The sequence below is a fragment of the Gymnodraco acuticeps genome, unplaced genomic scaffold (genome assembly GCF_902827175.1).
Source record: "Gymnodraco acuticeps unplaced genomic scaffold, fGymAcu1.1, whole genome shotgun sequence".
NCBI lineage: Eukaryota > Metazoa > Chordata > Actinopteri > Perciformes > Bathydraconidae > Gymnodraco > Gymnodraco acuticeps.
In genome coordinates this window covers 818,918-841,640 of record NW_022990316.1, presented here as the reverse complement: position 1 = coordinate 841,640, position 22,723 = coordinate 818,918, and the positions used below count along the sequence as shown (strand labels likewise).

Here is a 22,723-nt window from a genome sequence, read left to right as displayed (position 1 = left end):
TGTAAAAAAAAAAAAAAAGACTCCACCCAAATAATGTATTCACAGCCCCCTCCTCCAGGTCCACCCCCTCTGACCACAGCTCTGCTCATCCCTGCCCCGAGCCTAGTGTTGCCCACAGTGTTGCCAGGCATCCCTGCAAGAGGAGGTGCACTCAAACTTGTGGAAGCAAAGCAGGGGGAGAGAGGAAAATTGTGTGTCTCACTGTCTGACTTGTGCTCCTAAAGCACGCAGAGTGAGGAACCTTTGCCAGATCAGGAGCTCATCTGAAATACATTAAAGCCAGGAGAAGAATGATTCCTCTGTAATCTAGCTGCGTTGACGCTCCACGGAGGGCTCCTATTCGCTGTCAGAGCTACACCCATACATGTAGCAGCAGCTCCTCAGCAAAAGACTGTGTTTGTCTCCTTAAATATTTTCCAATCTCCAGAGGGCAAGACTGCAGAGGGAGATCAAGACGCTGGAAGAAGTCTCCATACAAACTTGGTAAATACTTTTTTTTCTTATAACATGACTTTAATGATTCACTTTTATTTAAACTCCAATACATCCAGATTGTGGTACAGTAGTGGAAACTTAGTCGTGGTGGCATTTGAGTGCAATATCACAACTTAGCTGCGTAATTGGTAACATAGGAAACTTTTTGAACAACTTTTTCCATTGCTCCATTAGGATGTTGAAGTACGACTCCCCTGATACTTGTTGCTGCTGCATGTTACATTTCCAAAACTGTGTTGCAATTGTGGTGCCCAAACCCACAAGGCATTTTCCACCATCCCTAAACTTCAGAAATTGGTCCCAGACCCTTAAACCAAGCCTTTAATTCTGTAAAGCAACTTTTACTCAGTTCTTTTGTGTGTAATGGCGGTCAAATCACATTTCAATGTCTCTCCTGATGATCTCCAGGGTTCGCCATTTTGACAAGAAGTTTTTTCCACACTGGTCTTGTGACATGTCAGGACTGTATTCTCCTCTGGGCACTTACTTTTTTTTATCCTATTTTGACTAGGATTAGGGAGAAGATCTCCACAGATGAGTGAACGTCTGCTGACACGTGTCTTACCTTTGCTTCTGATAATAAGTAGTGCCTTCAGCTTCTAACACGGTGTCTCTGTTTATATAGACTAAAAGGAAAAAAAGTGACCTAAATGTTTCCTTATATAGACCTCCCTGTGAGATTTTTTTCCTTAACATAGCCATACGCAGGGAGATAAAAGGAATGTCTTACTCATTTCACTGTGAAGAAAATGATGTGGGCCTATGCACATCCTGACGCAGGGCTGGGTTTCCACGTTTTCCAGCCTGAACACTAACTTTTTCCAGGCATGCACTGACAATGCTTGGCAGACTCCTGTTGGGCTGAAGCTCCCTCCAGATCCTCGCTCCAGGCGGTGGCACACTTACATCACCAGGTGCAAAGAAGACTGGATTCATCTTTTCTTCTGTCCACATTACAGGCACTCAAAGTTATCGGTGTGGGCCACAGGGGAAGATACTGACTTCAAACGACATATCAGCCCTATCGTTCCTCTGGACGTGTGCAGAGGAGGTTTCAAGGCCAAGTGAGCACTGTTCGCATAAATACAGGAAGCACCTGAAGTTCTTTCCAAGGTTCAGGAAAGACGACAACGGACACAGTTGCGCATATTTTTGTACGAATCATCTAGTTAGTCAATAAACGAAATGTCACGCTGGGGGAGGAAAAATGTGAAAAAGGCTCCTGAGGTGATCCGCACGGTGACGGAAGGCCTCAAGTCCTTGTATCGTAAGAAGCTGCTGCCTCTGGAGGAGTACTATGGTTTCCATGACTTCCACTCTCTCAGTCTGGAGGATGCAGATTTCGATAATAAGCCCATGGTGCTGGTGGTGGGCCAGTACTCCACTGGAAAGACAACCTTCATCAAGTAAGATGTTACGGCTCTGCATCAAACACTTTAAAATTGTGTGTGCGTTCGTTTTCCAGTACTGATAATGACAAGTTACATGTGTGATTGACAGGTATCTTCTGGAGCAGGATATCCCAGGGAGCAGGGTGGGACCTGAACCCACCACCGACTGCTTCACTGCGGTCATGCACGGGGAGGTGGAGGGCGTCATCCCCGGGAACGCCCTTATCGTAGACCCCAACAAGCCTTTCCGCAAACTCAACCCTTTTGGAAACACCTTCCTCAACAGGTGAGAGTGGGGGGGTTTGTTCACACTGTTGGTCTATTCCACACAGTGTTGTGTAATGTTTCCACTGAGGGAGCCAGATAGATACCAGCACGAAATGGATAGACTGTGAGAGAACCCGCGGAAGGAAAGATAACAGAAAGATTTTAGGCTTTATGGAATTTCAAGCCCTCGTGCCAAATGTTAGAGCAGGGAGGCACTTTCCTTATTTGTGGAAAAACGGAGAAATGGAGCGACATCACTGGAGAGGGTGATGAAAGCTAATGTACTCAGACAGGAACTGATATGTACGCAAGTTCAGAGTCGAGGTCAGAGGGCTCCATAGCCCCTCGGGGCAAAGATAAATAAATGAAGTAACAGTTTGTGTGAGGCCCAGGGAACCTATAGGAGCAAGCTTACGTTCTTTCCAATACTCTGTTTACCGTCTGGGCTGCCAGATTTGTGTCTTTTTCCAAGATTGAAGTCACATGTTTCACAATTAAGTGCTGTATGAAACGCATACAGTCGTACTATTGATGGTTCTTTTACGTGAAAGCTCTGATGCCAGTTTTCCGGAGTCCCCCTCTCCCTCTGCAGGGTGTGTTTGTGAACGTGTTTGTGAACGTATTTGCGTCTCCACTTGTGCTTTAACTTCCCGTTCTGGGACCAGTGGGCTCATTAGTTCCATGAGCCGCAGGAAGTGGTGTTGTTGTTCTAAGCCTAACATCGTTAGCGGGCCTTATTGTTTGATTCTGGCAGTGGTGGTCATTTTCCTTCAGGAAGCCCACAGCAATGAGAGGCCTGCTTGAACACAATGGTCTGCACAGGGAGGGGTGAGGGGGGGGGCTGCTTCCAATCTGCAACTTAGATCACGTTGACTTCTTTGATAAGAGTTAACCATTTTTCACATGATTTAGATTCGATCCTTCTGCTCTAAACAAAACCGACCTCTGAACTTCTGGTTGTTTATGTCTGCTGATAAAATGTAACACAGGTTCCAGTGCGCGCAGATGCCCAACCAGGTCCTGGAGAGTATCAGCATTATTGACACACCAGGGATCCTGTCCGGTGCTAAGCAGAGAGTGAGCCGAGGTGAGGGGCCTTACAAAGGTGAGGAGAGGGGATATGGGGGTCCTGCAGAGACGCACTTCCCTGAACGTCAGCTCATAAACTCATCTCCTTGGCACGCCTCACCTAACTCATGGGACCAGTTTACTCTGTCACAATAACTCTTGGCTGCAGGGCGAGGAAACATCTTAGCAGTACGCCGAGCAGCCAAAACAACATAATCAGGAACAGAGATGGTACAGACAAATATTCTGTCAGCACATCTGCAGGAATGTACCGTTGAGAAATCATCATCATCATCATCATCATCTAGTCATCCACGCTTTAAGTAACCACTTATATCAAGTCAATCTGCATGAGCAACTAACAAGTTTCAACGATCAGTGCATCCAAATTGTGAAAAACACATTTCCTTATTTATAACTGTTGGTGTTTTGTTTTATCTGCTGAGGAACATCTATGGGATTTCTGCTTCCACCTTAAAGGGGCCCTTTTATGCTTTTAAAAAATAAATAAAGTAAAAGAATGTCTCTCCTACACTCCTTCCCCCCCTGCCTGAAACGCCTCAATTGTAGTCCTTTCTACTCCCGTAACATAGTGACAACCCTACGTAACACTGGCTCTTCTATTGGCTAGCGCTCCAACACAATGTACGTGATAGGCAAAGGGGCTGGACATCTCTTAGAGTTGACCAGTCAACAGAGCCGGCCAGCTAACCAATCAGAGCAGACTTGGCTCTGGTTTCAGACAGAGGGTGAAAAGAGGTGCTGCAGCACAGGCAGTATGAAACAAATAATAAGTATAAAGCATGGAAACATGTCACCGTACAGATAAAACATAAATATGAACCTGAACATGAGCATCAGAGGGCCCCTTTAAGGACAATGGAGGTGAATGGAATGTTGCTTGTGGTGCTCACAGCTCTGCAAAATAAAAAAATCAGTTGGAGTTTCTCTGAATAATCCAAACTATTTGTTTGGTAAGCAGGAGGAGTTCCAACAATAACTTATCACAGTGAAGATTGTGGGTTATTCAGGGTCACTGGGACAAAGATGATACTGTTCTGAGCACCACAAACAGTAGTCACATTGAGCGAAAACTCAGAGATGGATAACTTAACACCATAAAAACCAAAAATGGCTATACCATAGGAGGTAAGTGAGAAAATATGCATTTTTGTAATTTGGGTGAACTGACCCTTTTAGTTTGATTGTATTCATAACTCAAAAATATGAAAATTGGTTGCGATACACTTTTAGAGTGGTTATAGAATAATGTATTTTAATTTAGCAAAAGTAGCAAAACCAATGTTAAGGTAAACACCATTACAAGTGAAAGTCCTGTATTCAGAATCTTACTAAAATAAAAGACCAAAAGCATTCAAATATAGGAACAATTCAGAGGTACATATCCAGAATGGGCCATTTCAGAATTCAGGATTACTTTTGTATTCAAAATCTGAATATGTAAGTTAATTAGTAGCTGCAAATAAATGGAACAACAAGTAAAGTATGGGTAGCTCTAAAAATTATACTTGCTTGAGTAAAGTTCTTAGTAACTTGCCAACACTGGACTTTTAAAGATTTCTCCATGTTAAAAGCCAAATCATTATTTTTAAATCGTGGTATGTTGCATACACTGACGCCCTGGTGTCTGCACATACAGATAGGAGGTGTGAAGGGTTGGTGTCTGAGTGGACCTTCTTCCCTCTCCTGTTCTTTTTTTGTTCAGCTCATACCACGTAGGTTCCCAAATATTTAAGTTATTAAATAATTGTCTATCTGAACAGGCTATGACTTCCCAGCCGTGCTGCGCTGGTTCGCGGAGCGCGTCGACCGCATCATCCTGCTCTTTGACGCCCATAAACTGGAGATCTCTGACGAGTTCTCCGAGGCCATCGGGGCCCTGAAGGGCAACGAGGACAAGCTGCGCGTGGTTCTCAACAAAGCCGACATGGTGGGCACCCAGCAGCTGATGAGAGTGTACGGTGCTCTCATGTGGTCCCTGGGGAAGGTGTTCGGGACCCCTGAGGTTCTGCGAGTCTACATTGGCTCCTTCTGGTCAGAGCCGCTGATGGTGACGGACAACAGGAAGCTGTTTGAGCTGGAAGAGGAGGATCTGTTCAACGACATCCAGAACCTTCCTCGCAACGCAGCCTTACGCAAGCTCAATGACCTGGTGAAGAGGGCACGTCTGGTCCGGGTGAGTTTTGTTGGCTTGTCAACGTGTTTGCTACATGATTACTGACTTGTTAGGGGTGTTCCAATCTTGTGTTTTTTCTTAATCCCAGGTCCATGCCCACATCATCAGCTACCTGAAGCAGGAGATGCCCTCCGTCTTCAGGAAGGACAATAAGAAGAAAAATCTGATCTACCAACTGCCAGTGATTTTCTCCAAGATCCAGCTGCAGCACAACATTTCTGCGGGAGACTTTCCAGATTGTACTAAAATGCAGGTTAGTCTCTACTGGGCACATCTGTACGACCAAATGAAGACTTTGCTTTAAAGGTCCCCTATGATACTGTTTTTCATCAATATATTATAGATCTCAGATATATACAAAACATGTCTCTGGAGTGTTTGGCTCGAAATACCGAACAGATCACCCATTGTAGCATCCCATAACCCCCTCTGTTTCAGCCCTGTTTCAAAAGTGCTGATTCTCTGCCTGTTACTTTAGATGAAAATAAGGAGCCACTCCCCACGCCCCTCTGAGAGAGATTTGGTTAAAAAAAAAACACAATGTTGCTCTAGGAGGAGATTTAGGTGATAAGGTGGGGGGTGTTAGCTTGGTTGGTGATTGGCTAATGGTTACACAAGCCAACATCACAAAGTGGCCAAAATCTGATCCGCTCATTTTCAGACAGGTTTTTATATAAATGGATTAGGACTAAAAGGGAGCGAATCTTTTTTCCTGAAATGTTCAGAATCTCTTAACGCAGAGGGGACACATGTTTATGTGTAAAAGACATGAAAAGTTGATTTTGCATAATAGGTAACCTTTAACTACTTAGTTGCTTTTAATCCAATTTGAAATCCCTTGCCTTACATCTTTATCATTCCCCTTTTGAAGGAGCAACTGATGGTCCATGATTTCAGAAAGTTCAAATCCTTGAAGCCCAACCTGATGACAGCCTTGGATGAGCTTCTCTCCTCCGACATAGCCAAACTGATGCCCCTCCTGCGGCAGGAGGAGCTGGAAGCAGGCGACCAGCTCGGCGTTCAGGGTGGAGCCTTCATCGGGAACCGCGCTGGACCCTTCGGAGAGGGCGACCCCTTCGCCATGGAGAACGGAGAGGGCGGCGGCGGCGAGGAGGAAGACTGGGTGGTGACCAAAGATAAGCCCAAATATGATGAAATCTTCTACAACCTCGCTCCCAACGAGGGGAAACTGAGCGGCAACAAGGCCAAGGACTGGATGGAGAGCTCCCGCCTGCCCAACTCGGTGCTGGGTCGCATCTGGAAGCTGTCGGACGTGGACCACGACGGCATGCTGGATGATGAAGAGTTCGCCCTGGCCAGCCACCTGATTGAGGTCAAGCTGGAGGGCCACGGTCTGCCCCCCGAGCTGCCCCAACGCCTCATCCCCCCTTCCAAACGCAGGCAGAAGGGTTCTGATATATAGAACCCGGAGCTGAGAGAGACTCTTCTCTATTCGCTGTGCTACTGTTTGTTTTTGCTCTTATTTCCCCCCCAGACCCAAGTCAAAAATGTTTGTATGTAAGTTGTTCAACTTTTCCTCTGATTTGGGTCTTGCACAATGGAACATACTGTATTCAAGTGTGAGTCAATCCTTTGAGACTGAGGGCTAACTGCAGAAGATTGTGTATTAAGAAGTCACACGGGTCTGGGTGCTTCTTCTTCCCTTAAGTTGCCTTTTTATCATGAGCTTTTAAAATATATCTACTTCTGTTTGCAGAGCAGAAGTCGGCCTCTAAGTGAGCTGTGTTGAGCATATATTTGGCAGCATTCAGAGCTCAAACGTTCTGTAAAGTATCCTTTAAATGTAACATTCCTGCGTCGACTAGATTTGAGTGGCTCAGTGTTATCTTGGTAATAATTCCTAAGATTATGCCATTTATTCTTCATGCCTGGTATATCTGATGAGGGGAACTGTTTTTACAAAGACTTATATTGCTCCTGTGATTTGTTTATAGCATTTTTAACTCAAACACGTCTATGAATAACCTGAATGCTTTTCACTTTTCCTGCTTTACATGCCACCATTTTGTGCATAAACTTTATATATTATTTTTGTAATTGTTGCTGTTTTGTATGTGCAGACCTCGGTTTTGATAAAAGAACATGACACGCTGAGATAAACTTTGGATTATTGATATATTTTCTGACTACTGTACACAGCTCCACCAACGGTTCTTATGTTAACGTTATTGTAACCGAATAAAAAAAACCTTGACTGTGTTTTGTCTCTATGGCGACCCTTTTGTGCATCAAAGAAATAGACCAAGCTTGAAAGAGTTAGTAGAAAGTGAGTCATTACAAATGCCTACAATTAAGCACAACTATGCGATACAGAGTTAGTGGTTAAGTTTTGCACTCTTTTAACAAGATTTCATTTCTATTTGGTCTCTCAGTGACGGCCAGATAAACAGTGAGTCACACTCTCCACTGCCAAGTCCTCATACCACCATTTTCCGAGGCTCTCCCCCTCTCGTATTCCCTCCATCTGAAGCTTTTTTCTCTCTTTAAAACACACATGTTTAAATACATCATCCCTGTTGAATACCATATTCACTCCCTCAGTAGCCTCCCTGTGAATGTCTTCAGATGTAGTGCACTATGCGGTATAAACACAAATATGTGTTTCACATGAGGCTTTCAAGGTTCGAAGAAGAAGAAGAAGGGGTGGACTCCCTGCCTCCCTGTTCTACTCCTCCATGGAAAGAAACACAAATGAGAACCAGAGGCAGCCCTTTCCTCGCTGCTCTCTGGCTCAGTGACTCACATGTGAAGAATGTGGTGGGTTGGCCAAAGAGTTATTAATATCTCCTTTCCTAGGGTCCGCTAAGTTTCCTCAGGCTCATACACAGGATCTAGACACTGTACCTTTATGAAAGACTTTAACAACATCCCCCTATTAGGAGAATTCCTCAGCTAGACCTGCGGCGCACCACACCCTCTCCTGTGTGTTTGGGGGTGTGTGAGAGAGGCAGAGGGAGGTGATGGGTGGAAATAAGTCAAGTGAGGTGACACAATTCAACAGAGATGTTCTTATCGACGTCGATGTTTGACTAGATAAGAACTTGGGATTGTTCCTTGTGTATTTTCAAGAGTCAGAAAATCCTCATAGCAGTTCAAACAATGTCTGCCTGTTAGAAAATGTGCTTGTGCTGAGTCATAAACCATATCGAACTTGTTTACTCAAATGAAGCTGCAACAGCAATGGGGTGAGGCTTGCAGCTGCAGCTCAGAGCCCCCACCAACATCAGGAGTCCCCAACAATGGAGCTTGCTCAACGAAACCGGGGTCTCCTCTATACGTCAGTGTTTACGTGGGGAATTCCTCACTAGCAAACCGGTCTGTTAAAAAAACAAGGTCACCAGCTCTGGAGAGGGCTGACACCTGGTGGATTCCTGACAGCCGTACACTGGAACTGTGCACAGCCGTGAACAACTGTAGAGGGCAGACTGAAGTGCACTGGATCACGGCCCCCTTTTTTATCAATGAGTAAACTGACTGACCACTGACTTGATGTTACATATTTTTAGGAGAAGCTACAACGTTTCATATTGTATTCAAGGCAGAACTTAATAGTGGAGAAAAATGATAATCTGTGTAGTTAAGCCAAATTGTGCCAATAATATCTGCATGTAAAAGAAACCATGTGGTGGATTTGTTATCAGATGATTTCATGATTTTCCTTTAATGAATACAAAATGTTCTGTTTTTTTTATATTTAGTTTAAATTGTCAGACATACTTATTTGTATGCTTCTTACTGGCTGTTGTGTTATTCCCTCTTATGTGGTATATGATTACTTTCGCAATGCCAGACAGAGATGTTTATCAGAGGGAATATAGATAACGTTCAGGTCTGCACCATCTTACATCTTAATGGACAAAACTTTTAAAATATTTACATTGGTTTTGGTTGTCTTACAGTTTTTCTAACAGTAAAATCAAGAAGGCCTCGCAACCCCCATAAGGCCTTGACTACCCCCAGATTGGCACTAAATTATATTTACTTTCACATTTCCCCCCAAGTTTGCTTTATGAATCACTGTTAACTGTTCCTCTTGTCCATGCAGCCTGTAAAGACATCAATGCTGTGGATTGTTGACCAAATTGTGCCATTTATTTTCTTGTTGAGTTTTGTTTCTTTCAACTTAAAGATTTGGTTTGAACTGAAATGTAGGAACTCATTTATAATACCCACAACTGGACTAAGAGTTGCATTTAAAAAGGGATTTATGTCTGAGGATTCATTACAGCAACAAATTACTTCCAATTTACATAGTGAGAATTGTAGAGGAATAGACCTCAAATGTGAACCTATATTTTACCCATCTTTTTAGAATCATGTCTTTAACTTGTACAATTTCATTTAACTGATATAATGTGTTACAAATGACTAAAGATGGTACAGACAACTTTTATTTTTTATTATTAATCCAAAAAGGAATCAAAATATGCTCAATAGTTCAAAAAATATTTCCCATTTTCTTGTCTGAATGACATTTTCTGCTCTAAACAACCGACTTGAACCTTAACATTATGAAACATTGACGTTAGAAATATGACTATCTTATTTAAGACATTAAGGCAAACTTATCACATCCCTAATAAGAGACAAACAACATGTAGTATCAAAGGTAAAGTTATATGAGCGTATATAAAATATATTTCAATTCAAATACCCATTCCACACATGGCACATTCACTCATGACAAAAGCAGCTTCTAATGTCACAAAAAAGCCAATTTCATTTTTAGTAGATGAACAAGCATTTGACTTATTTTCCCCATTCGTTAGCAATACATATTTTTCTGTAGCGCTTAGAAACTAAAATGGCTTTTGATGTCTTTCATTTGTTTCATCATGTCACCAATTTGCTGTCCCTGTTCTCTGAGGACGTCCTGAACCACCTTCTTCTGCTGGGCGTTGAGCGAGACCGTCGTCCTGTCCGCCGGCACGTCTTTGTCCACCTGTCTCTTCTGGTACTCCATCTTCATGTTCACCTGTTTGATGCAGTTGTCCAGGTGCTTCAGTTGATCGCCGATGGTCCTTAGCTCCTTCTTCATTTCCTTCTCGCTGTTTGACAGTATGGGCAGCTGGCTTTGCAGGCTGCCCAGCACTTTCTTAACCCTGTTCATGATGGTCTCCTGTCGATACTTGGCGTCCTCGTACTTGTCCGCCAACCTCTCCGCCGCCTCCCTCAGACTCTTCCTCTCCTCCCTGCACAGAGTCATCTCATCCAGCTGCTTGTTCTTCTGGCTTGTCAGGAGTTTCACCCTCCTCTGCAGCTCTTCCCGGGCCATGTCCTGCTTGAGAATGTACTCCTCGCGGAAGACCTGCGTGGCCCTGCTGAGAAGCTGCAGGCACTCTGGAGGCGGCGGTGACGTCTCCTTGTCCCCGGCCTTGAGAACGAGAGGATTGGTGGAGCTACGAGCCAGGATGTTGCGGATGTGCTGCTCGAAGGAGTCGTTGGCCAGCCCGCGCAGAGGGGAGCTACCAGAGCCTGGGCCTGGGTGTGAACAGAGCAGGGGGGGGGGGGGGGGGGCGAATGGAGCTCAACAGGGGCAACAGGATGCACTCGTAGGTGCTGGTGATGCAGATCATGGTGGCGCCCAAGGAGAGGTCGGACACAATCAAAAAGCCGAGAACTGGAGACGACTGACTGGTCTGGAGGGGTCTGGTACAAAGAATGTGCTCCACAATACAGCGCTTCTCAGCAGCCAGCTCCTGCAGACTATCCTTATCCTCCTCGCCCGAACGAAGGAAGTTCTGCAGCTTGTTGACCCAGATTAGCCCCACACTGTGCACTCCTGCTTCATGGGTGCAGTGGTACCTGTGCTGGCATAGGGGGTCTCTGTGCAGTCTGATAGGACAGGTGAAATCCAACTCCTGGGGCTCCTCATCTTCTGCTGTGGCTACTTTGAGGGTGAGCTCCAACTCAACACACTCAAACACGTAGAGAGCCGGGACAGCACCCGGGCCTCGGATCCACTTCTCCACCGCCCCCGCCTCCTCCTCTTCTTCAGACTCCAGCACCACACAGTGGTACAGCGTGCCCGTTTCTGTGGCAATGACCAGGATGCTGGGCACACATGGCAGGCAGAGGATGGCACACGCATCATAGCCATAGTTATCCTCTGCTGCGGGGTACATGGGGAGGGGTCCAGCAGGTTTAGTTAGACTCAAACCGTTTACCTGGCTCGTGTAGCTCACATAGGTCTCCCCATTTTCATAGAGGATGTAGAGAGGGTAGACCAGCTGGTCTTTTGAGCCATGTGAATGCCGAAGGGGAGATGAAATCGGCCCGAAGTCAAACGCCACAGCTATCTCGCCGAGAGATGCTGCGTAGGAGCGGACGGGACGGTGGCTGGCGCTGTCATCTTCAGACTGCGACACTGACAGGACTTTGGTTGGAGTCTGGGGCGACTTCAAGCCGTAAAACCGGATGGCGTTGTCGGATGTGAGCAGCACCAGGTGGGGCTCGTCGGCCTCGCTAGGGTACCACGCCGCCTGCCGCAGACTCACCGACGCGGAGCTGGTGAAGAAGCGCTCCGCCACCGGGATGGTTTTGCAGTTAACTTCGCTCCGCCCCCCCTCAAACTCGGACCTCTTGCCCCACCGCTGAGGGAGCTCCAGCACCGAGACCCCTCGCTGCCCAATGAGCGCCACGTGGTGCTGAGTAGGACTGACTAGCACCTGGCACAGGTCAAAGAGAGGAGGGTTGATGCACAGCAGGGACTGGTGGTTCCCGCTGCCGCGTCCCTCATCCGTGTTCAGCTGTCGCAAGTTGGTGGTGTAAAACACGCGGTCTATGTCGTCCCACACGAACAAGTCCCCACCCAAACAAAATGTCAGGTTTTTAGCTATCCCTCTTTCATTTGAGAAAGGATCTGAATCCAACTTCCCCCTTATTTTTTGGAAAATAGCATGGTTTGGTAGCTCACTCAACCACCGCTCAGTGCCGAAAGCCGCCATCTTGATCTGCCGTCTGTAACGGAAAAAAAGTCCATGGCAACAAGAGTGATTCACGACAGTCATTTAACGTATTACGGCGGCCGGTGTCGTACATTTTGCAGAATCACCATGGCGCTGAAAGAGACTGCAGGGCTATATGATCATCTAAAAGCAGAGTGGAATAAGAAGAACCCCAGCCTGAGTAAATGTGGAGATCTTCTGACCAAACTCAAGGTAAAGTCGCACATATGTTTGTCTGTTTTTAAGTCTGTTTCTATGAGTCAAATGAGGAACACAGCTTATTTTGAAGCGTCGGCGTTGTTAGCATATGTAGCTAAGTTTGCTAACCTGGGCTAGCTAGGCTGACGTTGTTTTTGAGTTTTCTATTATGTTAGCTATAGACACACATAGTTATATTGTCTGTGTGGTGAACACACTGCGTTTCTATTTCGTAACTATATGTTAGTGTTTGGCTGATATGGCAATACAATATTATTCGGTTTCCAGAGTCAGGAAACGGTGTGTGTTGCTAACGCAAACCTAGTGTTGGCTGATTCATTGTCAAAGTAGTTCCATCCAAAATAAACATTTGAACAAAAATACATTTAGGACGAAATTACGCATTGTTTATTTTATCGGTTGCTTTTTCTTGTTAAAAGTTAAGTTGCAACTCCTCGGTTGAAATTGTATTAATTTAGATGTGTAAGTTAGCTGTAGGGAAAACACATATAGAAAGTATTGATATTTTGGTTAAAAGCTATTTATTTTAAGTGTATTAAAAGGTCCTGCTTTAAACTCTTACGTAAAAGTACACAACTATAAGCCTCAAAATATACCTTGTGTGTCAAAAGTAAAATTACTCATTATAAAGAATGGCTTATTTCAGAATCATATGGATTATTTTCCTCGATTATAATTAGTGATGCCCTTATGTTGGGGCTAATTCTAACAATGTATACATACCGCTGGGTAGCCTATTTTCTAATATTATATCTTAATAATTATATTTAGTTGCCAATAATGAAAGGTTAATGACATGATCCGAAACTATTATAAACAATTTGATTAAGACCGAGTCCATGATATGTTTGACCTTGAGTACAAAATGACACCAAACTTCTTTTTTTACAGGTTTCATTACTGGAACTGAACTTCTTACCTACCACTGGGTCTGCGCTCACCAAGCAGCAGCTCATTTTAGCTCGTGAGTATTGATGACAAACAAGCGGACAGACAACATTTGATATTACTCAAGAATGACTTTTTGTCATAGTACTAAACCAGTTCATGAGGAGATCTACCTAATAATAGAGGAATATTTGTGTGTGTCTTTCAGGTGATGTCCTTGAAATCGGAGCCTTGTGGAGCATCCTCAAGAAGGACATCCCATCCTTCGAGAGATACATGGCCCAGCTCAAATGTTACTACTTTGATTACAAGTAATGTCACTTTTCCTTTTTTTAATTGGTACGTTGCTACATTGTACAAATGGCGTTTTTTCTCTAAATGTTCTCTTCTTCTACTTTTTTCATTAAGGGAGGAACTGCCCGAGGCTGCCTACATGCACCAGTTACTGGGACTGAACCTGCTCTTCCTGCTCTCACAGAACCGCGTGTCTGAGTTTCACACAGAACTTGAGAGACTGAGCGCTCGAGACATTCAGACCAACGTATACATCAGACACCCGGTGTCCCTAGAGCAGGTGCTGCAATTTACTCCTAGGACATCGCTTTGTTGTTCTGCCCTGACTCGGTGTTCAGGCTGACATTTTATCATTTCTGCTACAATCAGTAATCTTGTACCCTCAAATCAATATTTTTTACATTATTGTTTGTGGGTTGTCCATTCAATTAGGAAGGAACACACGTAGGTTAATTGACAGGATAACGGCTGTGTTTTGGTTCAGTTGTACCCTCAAATTAAGTTTATTCACTCCTGTAGTCATTGTTGCATAAGCGCTTTGAGCACCAGGAAAAGCGCTTTATAAATGTAATGTATTATTATTATTGTCTCCTCAACACTGTCAGTCTGTTATAGTAGGAAATACAACATTGTCATATTACATTAGACCAAAAATTACGCCATGTTTACTTTTGGCTGGCTAGGTTTGACTGCTACCTGCAGACATGCTTACTTCGTGCCTTTCAAAAATGATTGGCCAAAACTTATCGTAGACATAGATTTCTTACAGTTTAATTTTGGCCTGAGGCACATTGATTTGATAACTGTGATTGTTGCACTCACACATTATGAACTCAAACTAATCACATATAATATGAAGCTTGTCTCAATAATAACCTTCATGTTAACCCCTCTGTTATCCTCCTCTGACCTTCTCAGTACTTGATGGAAGGAAGCTACAACAAGGTCTTTCTAGCCAAAGGCAATATCCCTGCAGAGAGCTACACCTTTTTTATAGACATTCTGCTCGACACAATTCGGTAAGCATCAATATGGTAATCCAGCCTGTCATACTTTCTACACCTTTTCAATGATGTAGTCCTAAACACTTGATTTAGGACCATATCTGTTGGTTTTGCTGTAAAATGAAGTTGTATATTTCGGTTCAGGTCCTAATGATGTATTGGTTTAGAAATGTTACCATGGCTGTGAAAAAAGTGGCATACGTTATCATTAAAAAGGTTTAGCATAGTAAGGGTCTGCAAAAACATCTACATTTGTGATATCTTAAGCTGTACACCAACATCAAAGATCTATCATTTATGCTATCTTACTAGGTTACTCAACACAAAACATATTACAATTGTGTGACAATTGAAATGCATGACAATGTCTTTTAAATGTGTGTTCAACTAAAACGCTGATCTATTGATTTATTCCAGTGATGAGATCGCAGGTTGCATAGAGAAAGCATACGAGCAGATCCAGTTCAACGAAGCCACGCGTGTGCTTTTCTTCAGCTCCCCGAAAAAGATGACAGACTATGCCAAGAAGGTGTGTAACATTTCATTTGGGAATGAACTTAAACCATATGTCGGATTTAAGGTTGTATACAAAAAGGACAAGATGACTTAATAAAGAGGCTAAACGTGGGCTGGCACCTTAAACACACCAAGACACACATCATGTAAAAAGTAGATTTCTTGGTCATTTCATTCCTCAAATTGAAACACAATTCCCTCCTAGAGTCTTGCTTCCAAAGAATGAAATGACCAAACAGCCCAAACTGATTGTTCCTTGTCTTTTCAGAGGGGATGGAGTTTGAGCGCAGACGGCTACTACTCGTTCAGCAGCCAGCAGCAGCGGACAGAGGAGGTGACCATCCCCTCCACAGAGCTGGCACAACAGGTCATCGAATACGCACGACAGCTGGAAATGATTGTGTAATCCGCCCCCAGGAACACACTCAGACATGTACAAACACACTCAGAAACACAAGCCGCTGATCCAGTACACCCAGTCAAATGCTCAAACGCAGTTTCCCTGAGGGATAAGACTTCATGGGGGGGTAGATTTGTTGCCCATACTCCTTAAAAAAATGTTTTTGTTGTATTTGAGTTATCAGCAGCTCATCCTGTCTTGAGGTTCTTTTTTAAATATGGGGAAACAGAAAGGATCACAGGTGTATTGCTACACATCTTCCGTTACATTAAAACAGAGCTTTTATTGGGTTATTCCAAACTGGTCACCTCTGGGACTCTATTACAGAACAAAAAATGTTCCCATAAATTTAAGCCAACTTTTTTTTGGTATACAAAGTTTTTCCTTAGTAGAGCTCACGGATATGTGTTGCCCTTGCCTTGTATCCTGGCAACTAACAGAATCGCCATTGCAGTTGGAGTGTTTTCTAAATGGTAAAGCCCGTTCCTCCCTACATGGTTTGTAATCCAGTTGATATTACAATGCAAATCTTTCTCTGCAATAAACGATTCCGAAAATAAACTTTCTGAAATACTGCGTGTTTTATTTATATTTTTTACACTTCAAGTCTTCCTTATTAAAATGCTGGTTAAGGTGACATATTTTAAATGTCAGGAATCTTCATCCTACTCAGTACTGTTTGTCTCAGTGCTATTCAAGCTGCGAGTCTCACTGTGGTGATCCAAGGAGGCTCACACAGGTGGTTTGGGCATTCATAATACCTGTGGAAGTATAGTTTGAGGTTATTTTCTGTTCTTGAAATTGTGATTAACATCAAAAAGGAAGTTAATGAGATTTCAAATTGACGCTGACAAACTATAGCTTAAATTGTAGCTCACCACTTCTGGACATTTGATGGCAAACCTTGTGGGAGCAGGACTGATTCACTGTAAACGGGGGCCATCGACCTCCAGTACGAACTGACCCAGGAGCTGCTTCAGAGGGGATGGCTGCTTTCTGTTCTTCGGTTTGAACCTGTTCATTCTCCCCATTCACATCTCCTTTTGTATCCCCATGCTTTTCTTTCTCAGGGACCTTTCCTGTATGATTGCGTTTCATGTTTTTTACTGCTTTGCTTCTTGTCTTTGGCTTAACAGCAGGATCTTGAGGTTCCTGCTGGAGTCCGGTGCTTGTCTCTGGAGCTGCAGTTGTGGGGTTATGAGTGGCAGCTGTCCCTTCAACTCCTGGGACCTTCAACGCTTGTGCGTTCGTTTTTTTATTTTGTATTAAAGTGTTTCTGTTGGGGTTTGGTTTTTGATTGTGTGTCTTGGCGGCCTGCTGCTGTGAACTCTCCTGCAGCGGATTGACAGCCGGTCCAGCTGCTTTCTGGTTGCATCTAACACCATCTAGCTCTTTTTTCTTAACTAGCTTCCTTCTTAGCCGCATTTTGGCAACAGCGGCACGACTCCTTTCTGAATTCACACCTAAGCGATACTTGAGGTCCTCTTCTTCTTCTTCTTCGGTGACACTTTTGGAGTTTGCTTCTTTTTCCTTTGTGTCGACCTGAGCTTCTGCTTGCTTTTGTCCTGTTGCAGGGCATTGTAACTCGGAGCTTCCTGTGTTCACACGAGAGCCAAATAAACTGGACTTTTGAGCTGCTGATTGGCTGATCTCTGTTTCGGTTTGTGCCACTGCTGTTTTGCTTTGTAGGTCAGCTGTAAGTAAACGTCTGACCACCCTCTTGTATACACGCTGCACAGGTTCTGGCTTTTTAGCGTCCGGAACTTGAAGCGGTATATCTGTTGGCTCTTTACTCCCAAAGCTGGTAAGGGGAGATACAAGTTCATAAGTTACCAATAGCAGTGCAAATAGTTCAGGACTACACTGAATATGTCAGGTTTACTTAGCCAATGTCATCATGTTATTGTTTTGTATACAACATTAGTGTGTAATGTTTATAATATACCATTTATGAATGCATAACATGAAGTCAACTCACCTCCATTCCATAGGTGGCGTCACTTGGGATGAGGCCGGTGCTGTGTGTAGTGGAACCGCTGTGATTTCCTTCGCTGTACATTCATTATGGTGAGTTTCTCCAAACACCACCGGTCTGTTTCCCCGGTGCTGCACAGGTTTTGTCTGTTTCACTTGTGATTCTGAAGGTCGTGACTGCTGCGGGCATAATGTACAGAGGAGACCAAGTCGCAGTGCTTGGCCTTTCTTCAAAGCCTCTATCCAATTCAGAGCATTGGTCTTACTATCCTTAGGTTCTGCAAGCGATGTGTGTTGTTGAGTCACTGGGTCAGCTTTGGAAATAAATGGGATATATTTGACTGGGTCAGCATCCTGTGAAATGTTCTTAGCCTTGTGGGTGCTTTGTTCTCCGTGTGGAAGAGCATAAGCAGGAAATTGTTGCATCCATGAGAGCATTGCTTCAGCTCCACGGCTGGGATCCATCTGATGAAGTTGAGAAGGGACTTGACTGCTGTTGGCAGAGCTGCTGAGGTCTCCAGATAAATCATTCTCCTCTTTGGCAGCTTCTTCTTTTGAGGTCTCCTTTTGTATGGCCTTATTGCATGGATGTTTTTCACTTTGTCTCATCTCTTTTGACTTAAAAATACCCATACTGTTCATTTGACCTTGCTGCAAAAAAGAAGAAGTGATTTTATCAGAATACTCAAAAGTCACGTCTGGAGATATTCACTTTTATTGTCCGCAAAGTTTACGAAAACTAGAAAACACATTTGAACTGATCCTACTACCAAGTGCGGTCGGTCAAAAGCTTGATATTTGTCTGCCACAGATCTCCATTTTGAATTTGTTTATACATATCAGCCACATGTCATGTATTGCAACATACTACAGCCACTGCTGCTTATTTTGGTTAAAGTAGTACTAGTTTTAAACTACAGTGTCCAGCTGTTACAAAAATAATTCCATATGTTTCTGTTGTTTTTTTAATAGAAAAACAATACTGTCTTGATTTTGGATTTACCTTAAATTTAATAAAAATGTATTTACCATAAATCCTGTTGTGGAAAGTAAAGTAGTAAAGTACATTTACTCAAGTACTGTACTTGAGTACTTTTTGGACATATTTGTACTTTACTTGAGTATTTCCATTTATTACTTCATACTTCTACTCCACTACATTTTAAAGGGGAACATTGTACTTTTGACTTACTACAGTGACTAGTGTTTTACATATAAAAACACATGATATGCTTATATGGTACAATGCATTACTGTACTTCTAATCTCCTTCTAGTTCTTAAATACTCTTACATGTATGAAAAGAGGATAACATAATAACAATAATACTATAATCCTGTGAAAATATCCATTCTGCATAACAAGTACTTTTACTTTTGATACTTGAAGTACATTTAGCTTATAATACTGCTGTAATTTATATTTGTCTGAAACGGTTGTGCAGAATGAGTACGTAAGTAAGTATATTTAGTTGCTAATACTTTTGTACTTTAATTTAAGTAACATTTACACATTTTACTTGTAGTGGAGTGTTTTAATATGATAGTATTTGTACTTTTACTCAAAATAAAGGATCTGAGTACTTATTTGAACACTCTTAATGACTAAGCTCATGATGGTTGTATAAGGCAAAAAAGGTTTTAAATGTATACATCACAAATAAGTGCTGCCTATCAACAGTTGGCGTGTATCAATAAGTGTGTAGCTTATCTAACAAAGGTTTTCAATTCATTTTAATGACTAAATGCCAGCAGTAATATAAGTTGTGTTCAGTTGCTCGCTTAGAAAACCACTTTGATTTTGATAGACGTTGGAGGTGTAAATATTTCAGATACACGAAACAGCCATTCAATAGTTAAAGTAGTGTAATCACTTCCGTGAGAAAAGGCGGATAAAGAAAACTAACCTGCGGCTGGTCTGCCGGGATGGTTATCAGAGTGAAGGACACATTCACAAACATATTTTCATTTGAAAAGTTCAAATGTTCGGTCGTCAGTTCTAAAGAAACGACCAGTACAAACGGTCGATAAGTTATGTAGTTTAATTGGTTCCATGAACTGTATAGCAAAGTAGGCAACTTTCCCACAGTCCCCAAACGCCTCACAAGTCTGATGCTTGCCAGTTGATTTTATGCCTACGTTGTTAGCTAAAATGTGCTCCACACTACCCCATGAGGGACTAAAATCATTTTTTAAGACCCAAATTATTAATTTTGTTAATGATTTGCATAATGCCAAATTAAATGTTACTTTACCAGATTGCTTCAAAGTCATAAAGTCCGATGATAATTCACTACTTTTGTAAATGTACCTATAAATTAAATCGAACTGCCATGGTTATTCTACTGTGTGCTGCGTTGATGGGAAATTGTAGGTGAGAGGCTAAACTTGTGTATTCTGATATAAGGGCTACAATAACATATGTTTGGTCAATGTGGTCATTAGTTGTTTTCATTGATAATTCGTTAGTTTCAACAATTCTAATGGGTCGCACCCTCGAAGATCATTTTGTAAAATAGCTTTAATATATAAAGTAATGTACTATTATTAATTGACGATACTTTTCGTATGCATGTTGGAATATTAGTATGTGCTACCATGTAACAAAATATCATAATGTTGATATACTTTCTGTCAACAATCTAAAAGTAGGCTTTTTGTCAGTGAATTTGCCAAACGCTGTCCTTGGTGGCCTTATGATATTTATCAGTTTATCAGTTTAGTGTAATTGCCTTACTTTCACAACGGGGTTGAATAAAGCACAATGTGGTATTTTGTTGATCCACGTAAGAGATCTTGTCTGTGATTTGTTTCGCCCAGGCCTGGGAGCAGCTGGAGTTTTCCGGTACGTGGCAACTATCTAATTTGATAATTGACAGGAGCACCCTGTGCAAAGTGTTGGTGCAATACACTTCTTGGAATGTTACGTTGGCACTTGTTTCAAAATCTGGGCTCGTCCGGGATTTGAACCCGGGACCTCTCGCACCCTAAGCGAGAATCATACCCCTAGACCAACGAACCATATGAATGTGCCACAGGCTGCAAGTATTTAGCGCAATGAATAACTAAGTAAAGCTGAAGTTTGAGCATTTACTTTGTACGACTTTTATTTTAACCCGTTGTGAAACATAAAATATCATTCTGTGTTGTAACCTGTGTAACTATGTCTACGTTTACACTGTATTCTGCTACAGATATGTGTAATGTCTCAAATATGAAAGATCAGGGTCGGTATTTTTTTTAATTAAGTGACCACAAAGTAACATATGATAAGTTAGTCAACTGTTTTATTGTGTACAAGCCTTAATTATATAAATGAAACGTCAGATGTCGTTTCTTATAAGCAGGGTGTTGCTGTCCATGGTGCTAACGTCTAAAAGCTGCCAACGCAACGATCCTAATAGTGGTGTAAACTAAATACTTTACTTAACTACAATTTTGAGATACTACTTGAGTACTTTACTTGAGTATTTTAATTGTTTGCTACTTTGTAATTCAAAAGTTAAATAGTGCATTTTAACTCCAGTACATTTATATAATACTTTAATTACTTTGCAGATTTGGATTAATGATATGAAATATAATCAACACTTAAATAATATTGTAGTTACACATGGAGTAACATCCACAAGCTATCATACAGCATTACAATTGTAAAATTAGCTGCACCTTTACCAGCTGTAATTAACAGCAATAATTATAATAGTAACATAATATATAATATTAGAAAATGGGCCATTCTGCATAATGAATACTTTCGGTACATAAAGTATATTTAGATGCTAATACTTTTTCACTTTAGTAAGAATTGTAATGCAGGACTTTTACTTGAGTATAAGATATCAGTAATTCTTCCACCTCTGACCTTAATATACTTATTTAGGCTACTTTTTAAGAATCTTCTAAGCATAGCAACAACACAATTATCCAGTATATGTGGCTTGAAAAAGAGAAATGCTGGCAAAAATGCTATGAAGGGCAAATCATTTTTTAAATATGTTAACTTTGCGATATATGGAGTGCTTTTGCCCGTGATAATTAAGGGATCAGGCGGGGGTCATTCATGGTTTACCCAGCTTTTAATTTACCACCCACTTCACTGCATATACCAGCATCTCAGTGCTCAATTTCAATCATTTCAAGTCACATTGTAGACCCAGAGGTGGAAGAAGTACTCAGAATGTGTACTTAAGTCAAAGTAATACCAGAGTGAGTGGCGATTACTTACGTAAAGGCACAAAAGTATTAGCATCAACATATACTTAAAGTACCAAAAGTAAAAGTACCCATTAGGCCATTCCAGAATTATTTATATAACATGTTTTGATTATAATTATTGATGCAATACTGTGTTTATTACAGCTGGTAACGGTGCAGCTAGTTTTAATAACTTTGTATACTGCAGGGTAGTTTGTGGATTTACTCCAGGTGTAAGTCTTATTTAAAGGTTGGTTATATTTCATATCATTCATCCACATTTTCAAAGTAACTAAAGGTACCAAATAAATACACTCCAACAAAATTGAAACCTGAACTTAAATAAATATATTCTGTCAACAGATTACACACACTTGTATTAGGTTAGTTGAAAGCAATAATATTAACTTTAAATAAAAAACAATAGGTTCAACTTAATACTATTGTTTTCAACTAACCTCATATAATAATAATAATAATAATAATAATAATAATAATAATAATAATAATAATAATAAGGAACCTGTAGACAGAATACATTTAATTAAAGTCACTGTTTAATTGTTTCAGTGTAAAGTGGATTACAAGTAGGCCTACATCTGATTTGTAGTGTGGTAGAAGTACAAAGTAACAACCCATTGAAATACTCAAGTAAAGTACAAGTCTCTCAAAATGTTACTTAAGTACAGTATACTTGAGTAAATGGACTTGGTTACTTTACACTACTGGTCAAACCCTATGGGCCACCTAAAGCCAGGATGCTGTCAATGATTAGTGCGGAGATGTTGGCACAGGGCAGGTAGAGAGAGAGAGAGAGAGAGAGAGAGAGAGAGAGAGAGAGAGAGA

At 41.9% G+C, this 22,723-nt stretch overlaps 3 protein-coding genes and 1 non-coding gene across 5 annotated transcripts; 2 read left to right on the top strand and 2 right to left on the bottom strand.

Annotated features, from left to right (window-relative positions):
- Positions 1–59: 59 nt before the first annotated feature.
- Positions 60–7,638, top strand: ehd2b (EH-domain containing 2b). Of its 2 annotated transcripts, none has more exons than XM_034223029.1 (7): positions 60–483; positions 1,455–1,901; positions 1,996–2,172; positions 3,143–3,258; positions 5,006–5,418; positions 5,507–5,671; positions 6,290–7,638. In XM_034223029.1, exons 2-7 carry the CDS (start codon positions 1,681–1,683, stop codon positions 6,839–6,841), a joined length of 1,644 nt encoding a protein of 547 aa, XP_034078920.1. In that variant the 5' UTR covers positions 60–483; positions 1,455–1,680; the 3' UTR covers positions 6,842–7,638. The 2 variants fall into 2 exon arrangements, with proteins under 2 accessions (XP_034078920.1, XP_034078921.1); XM_034223030.1 differs by having other exon boundaries at positions 70–483; positions 3,143–3,240.
- A 2,174-nt stretch (positions 7,639–9,812) lies between these two features.
- nup88 (nucleoporin 88) lies at positions 9,813–12,486 on the bottom strand. The gene is given in 2 exon segments (XM_034223024.1): positions 9,813–10,954; positions 10,956–12,486. Coding segments are annotated over 2 exon segments (2,217 nt in total). The 5' UTR covers positions 12,450–12,486; the 3' UTR covers positions 9,813–10,231.
- psmd8 (proteasome 26S subunit, non-ATPase 8) lies at positions 12,311–16,268 on the top strand. Its single transcript, XM_034223043.1, has 7 exons — positions 12,311–12,599; positions 13,497–13,569; positions 13,702–13,804; positions 13,902–14,067; positions 14,706–14,806; positions 15,209–15,320; positions 15,576–16,268. Exons 1-7 carry the CDS (start codon positions 12,420–12,422, stop codon positions 15,711–15,713), a joined length of 873 nt encoding a protein of 290 aa, XP_034078934.1. The 5' UTR covers positions 12,311–12,419; the 3' UTR covers positions 15,714–16,268.
- A 4,361-nt stretch (positions 16,269–20,629) lies between these two features.
- Positions 20,630–20,701, bottom strand: trnap-agg. The gene has a single exon. It is a non-coding gene; the product is annotated as a tRNA-Pro (tRNA).
- Between the last annotated feature and the right edge of the window lie 2,022 nt (positions 20,702–22,723).

Excerpts from the sequence above, each read along its gene's own strand:
- ehd2b (XM_034223029.1), top strand. The coding sequence starts at position 1,681 with ATGTCACGCTGGGGGAGGAAAAATGTGAAAAAGGCTCCTGAGGTGATC. Across the intron at positions 1,902-1,995 it reads GGAAAGACAACCTTCATCAA|GTATCTTCTGGAGCAGGATA; the intron begins GTAAGATGTTAC and ends TGTGATTGACAG. Across the intron at positions 5,672-6,289 it reads CAGATTGTACTAAAATGCAG|GAGCAACTGATGGTCCATGA; the intron begins GTTAGTCTCTAC and ends CCCCTTTTGAAG.
- psmd8 (XM_034223043.1), top strand. The coding sequence starts at position 12,420 with ATGGCAACAAGAGTGATTCACGACAGTCATTTAACGTATTACGGCGGC. Across the intron at positions 12,600-13,496 it reads ATCTTCTGACCAAACTCAAG|GTTTCATTACTGGAACTGAA; the intron begins GTAAAGTCGCAC and ends CTTTTTTTACAG. Across the intron at positions 13,805-13,901 it reads TGTTACTACTTTGATTACAA|GGAGGAACTGCCCGAGGCTG; the intron begins GTAATGTCACTT and ends TTTTTCATTAAG.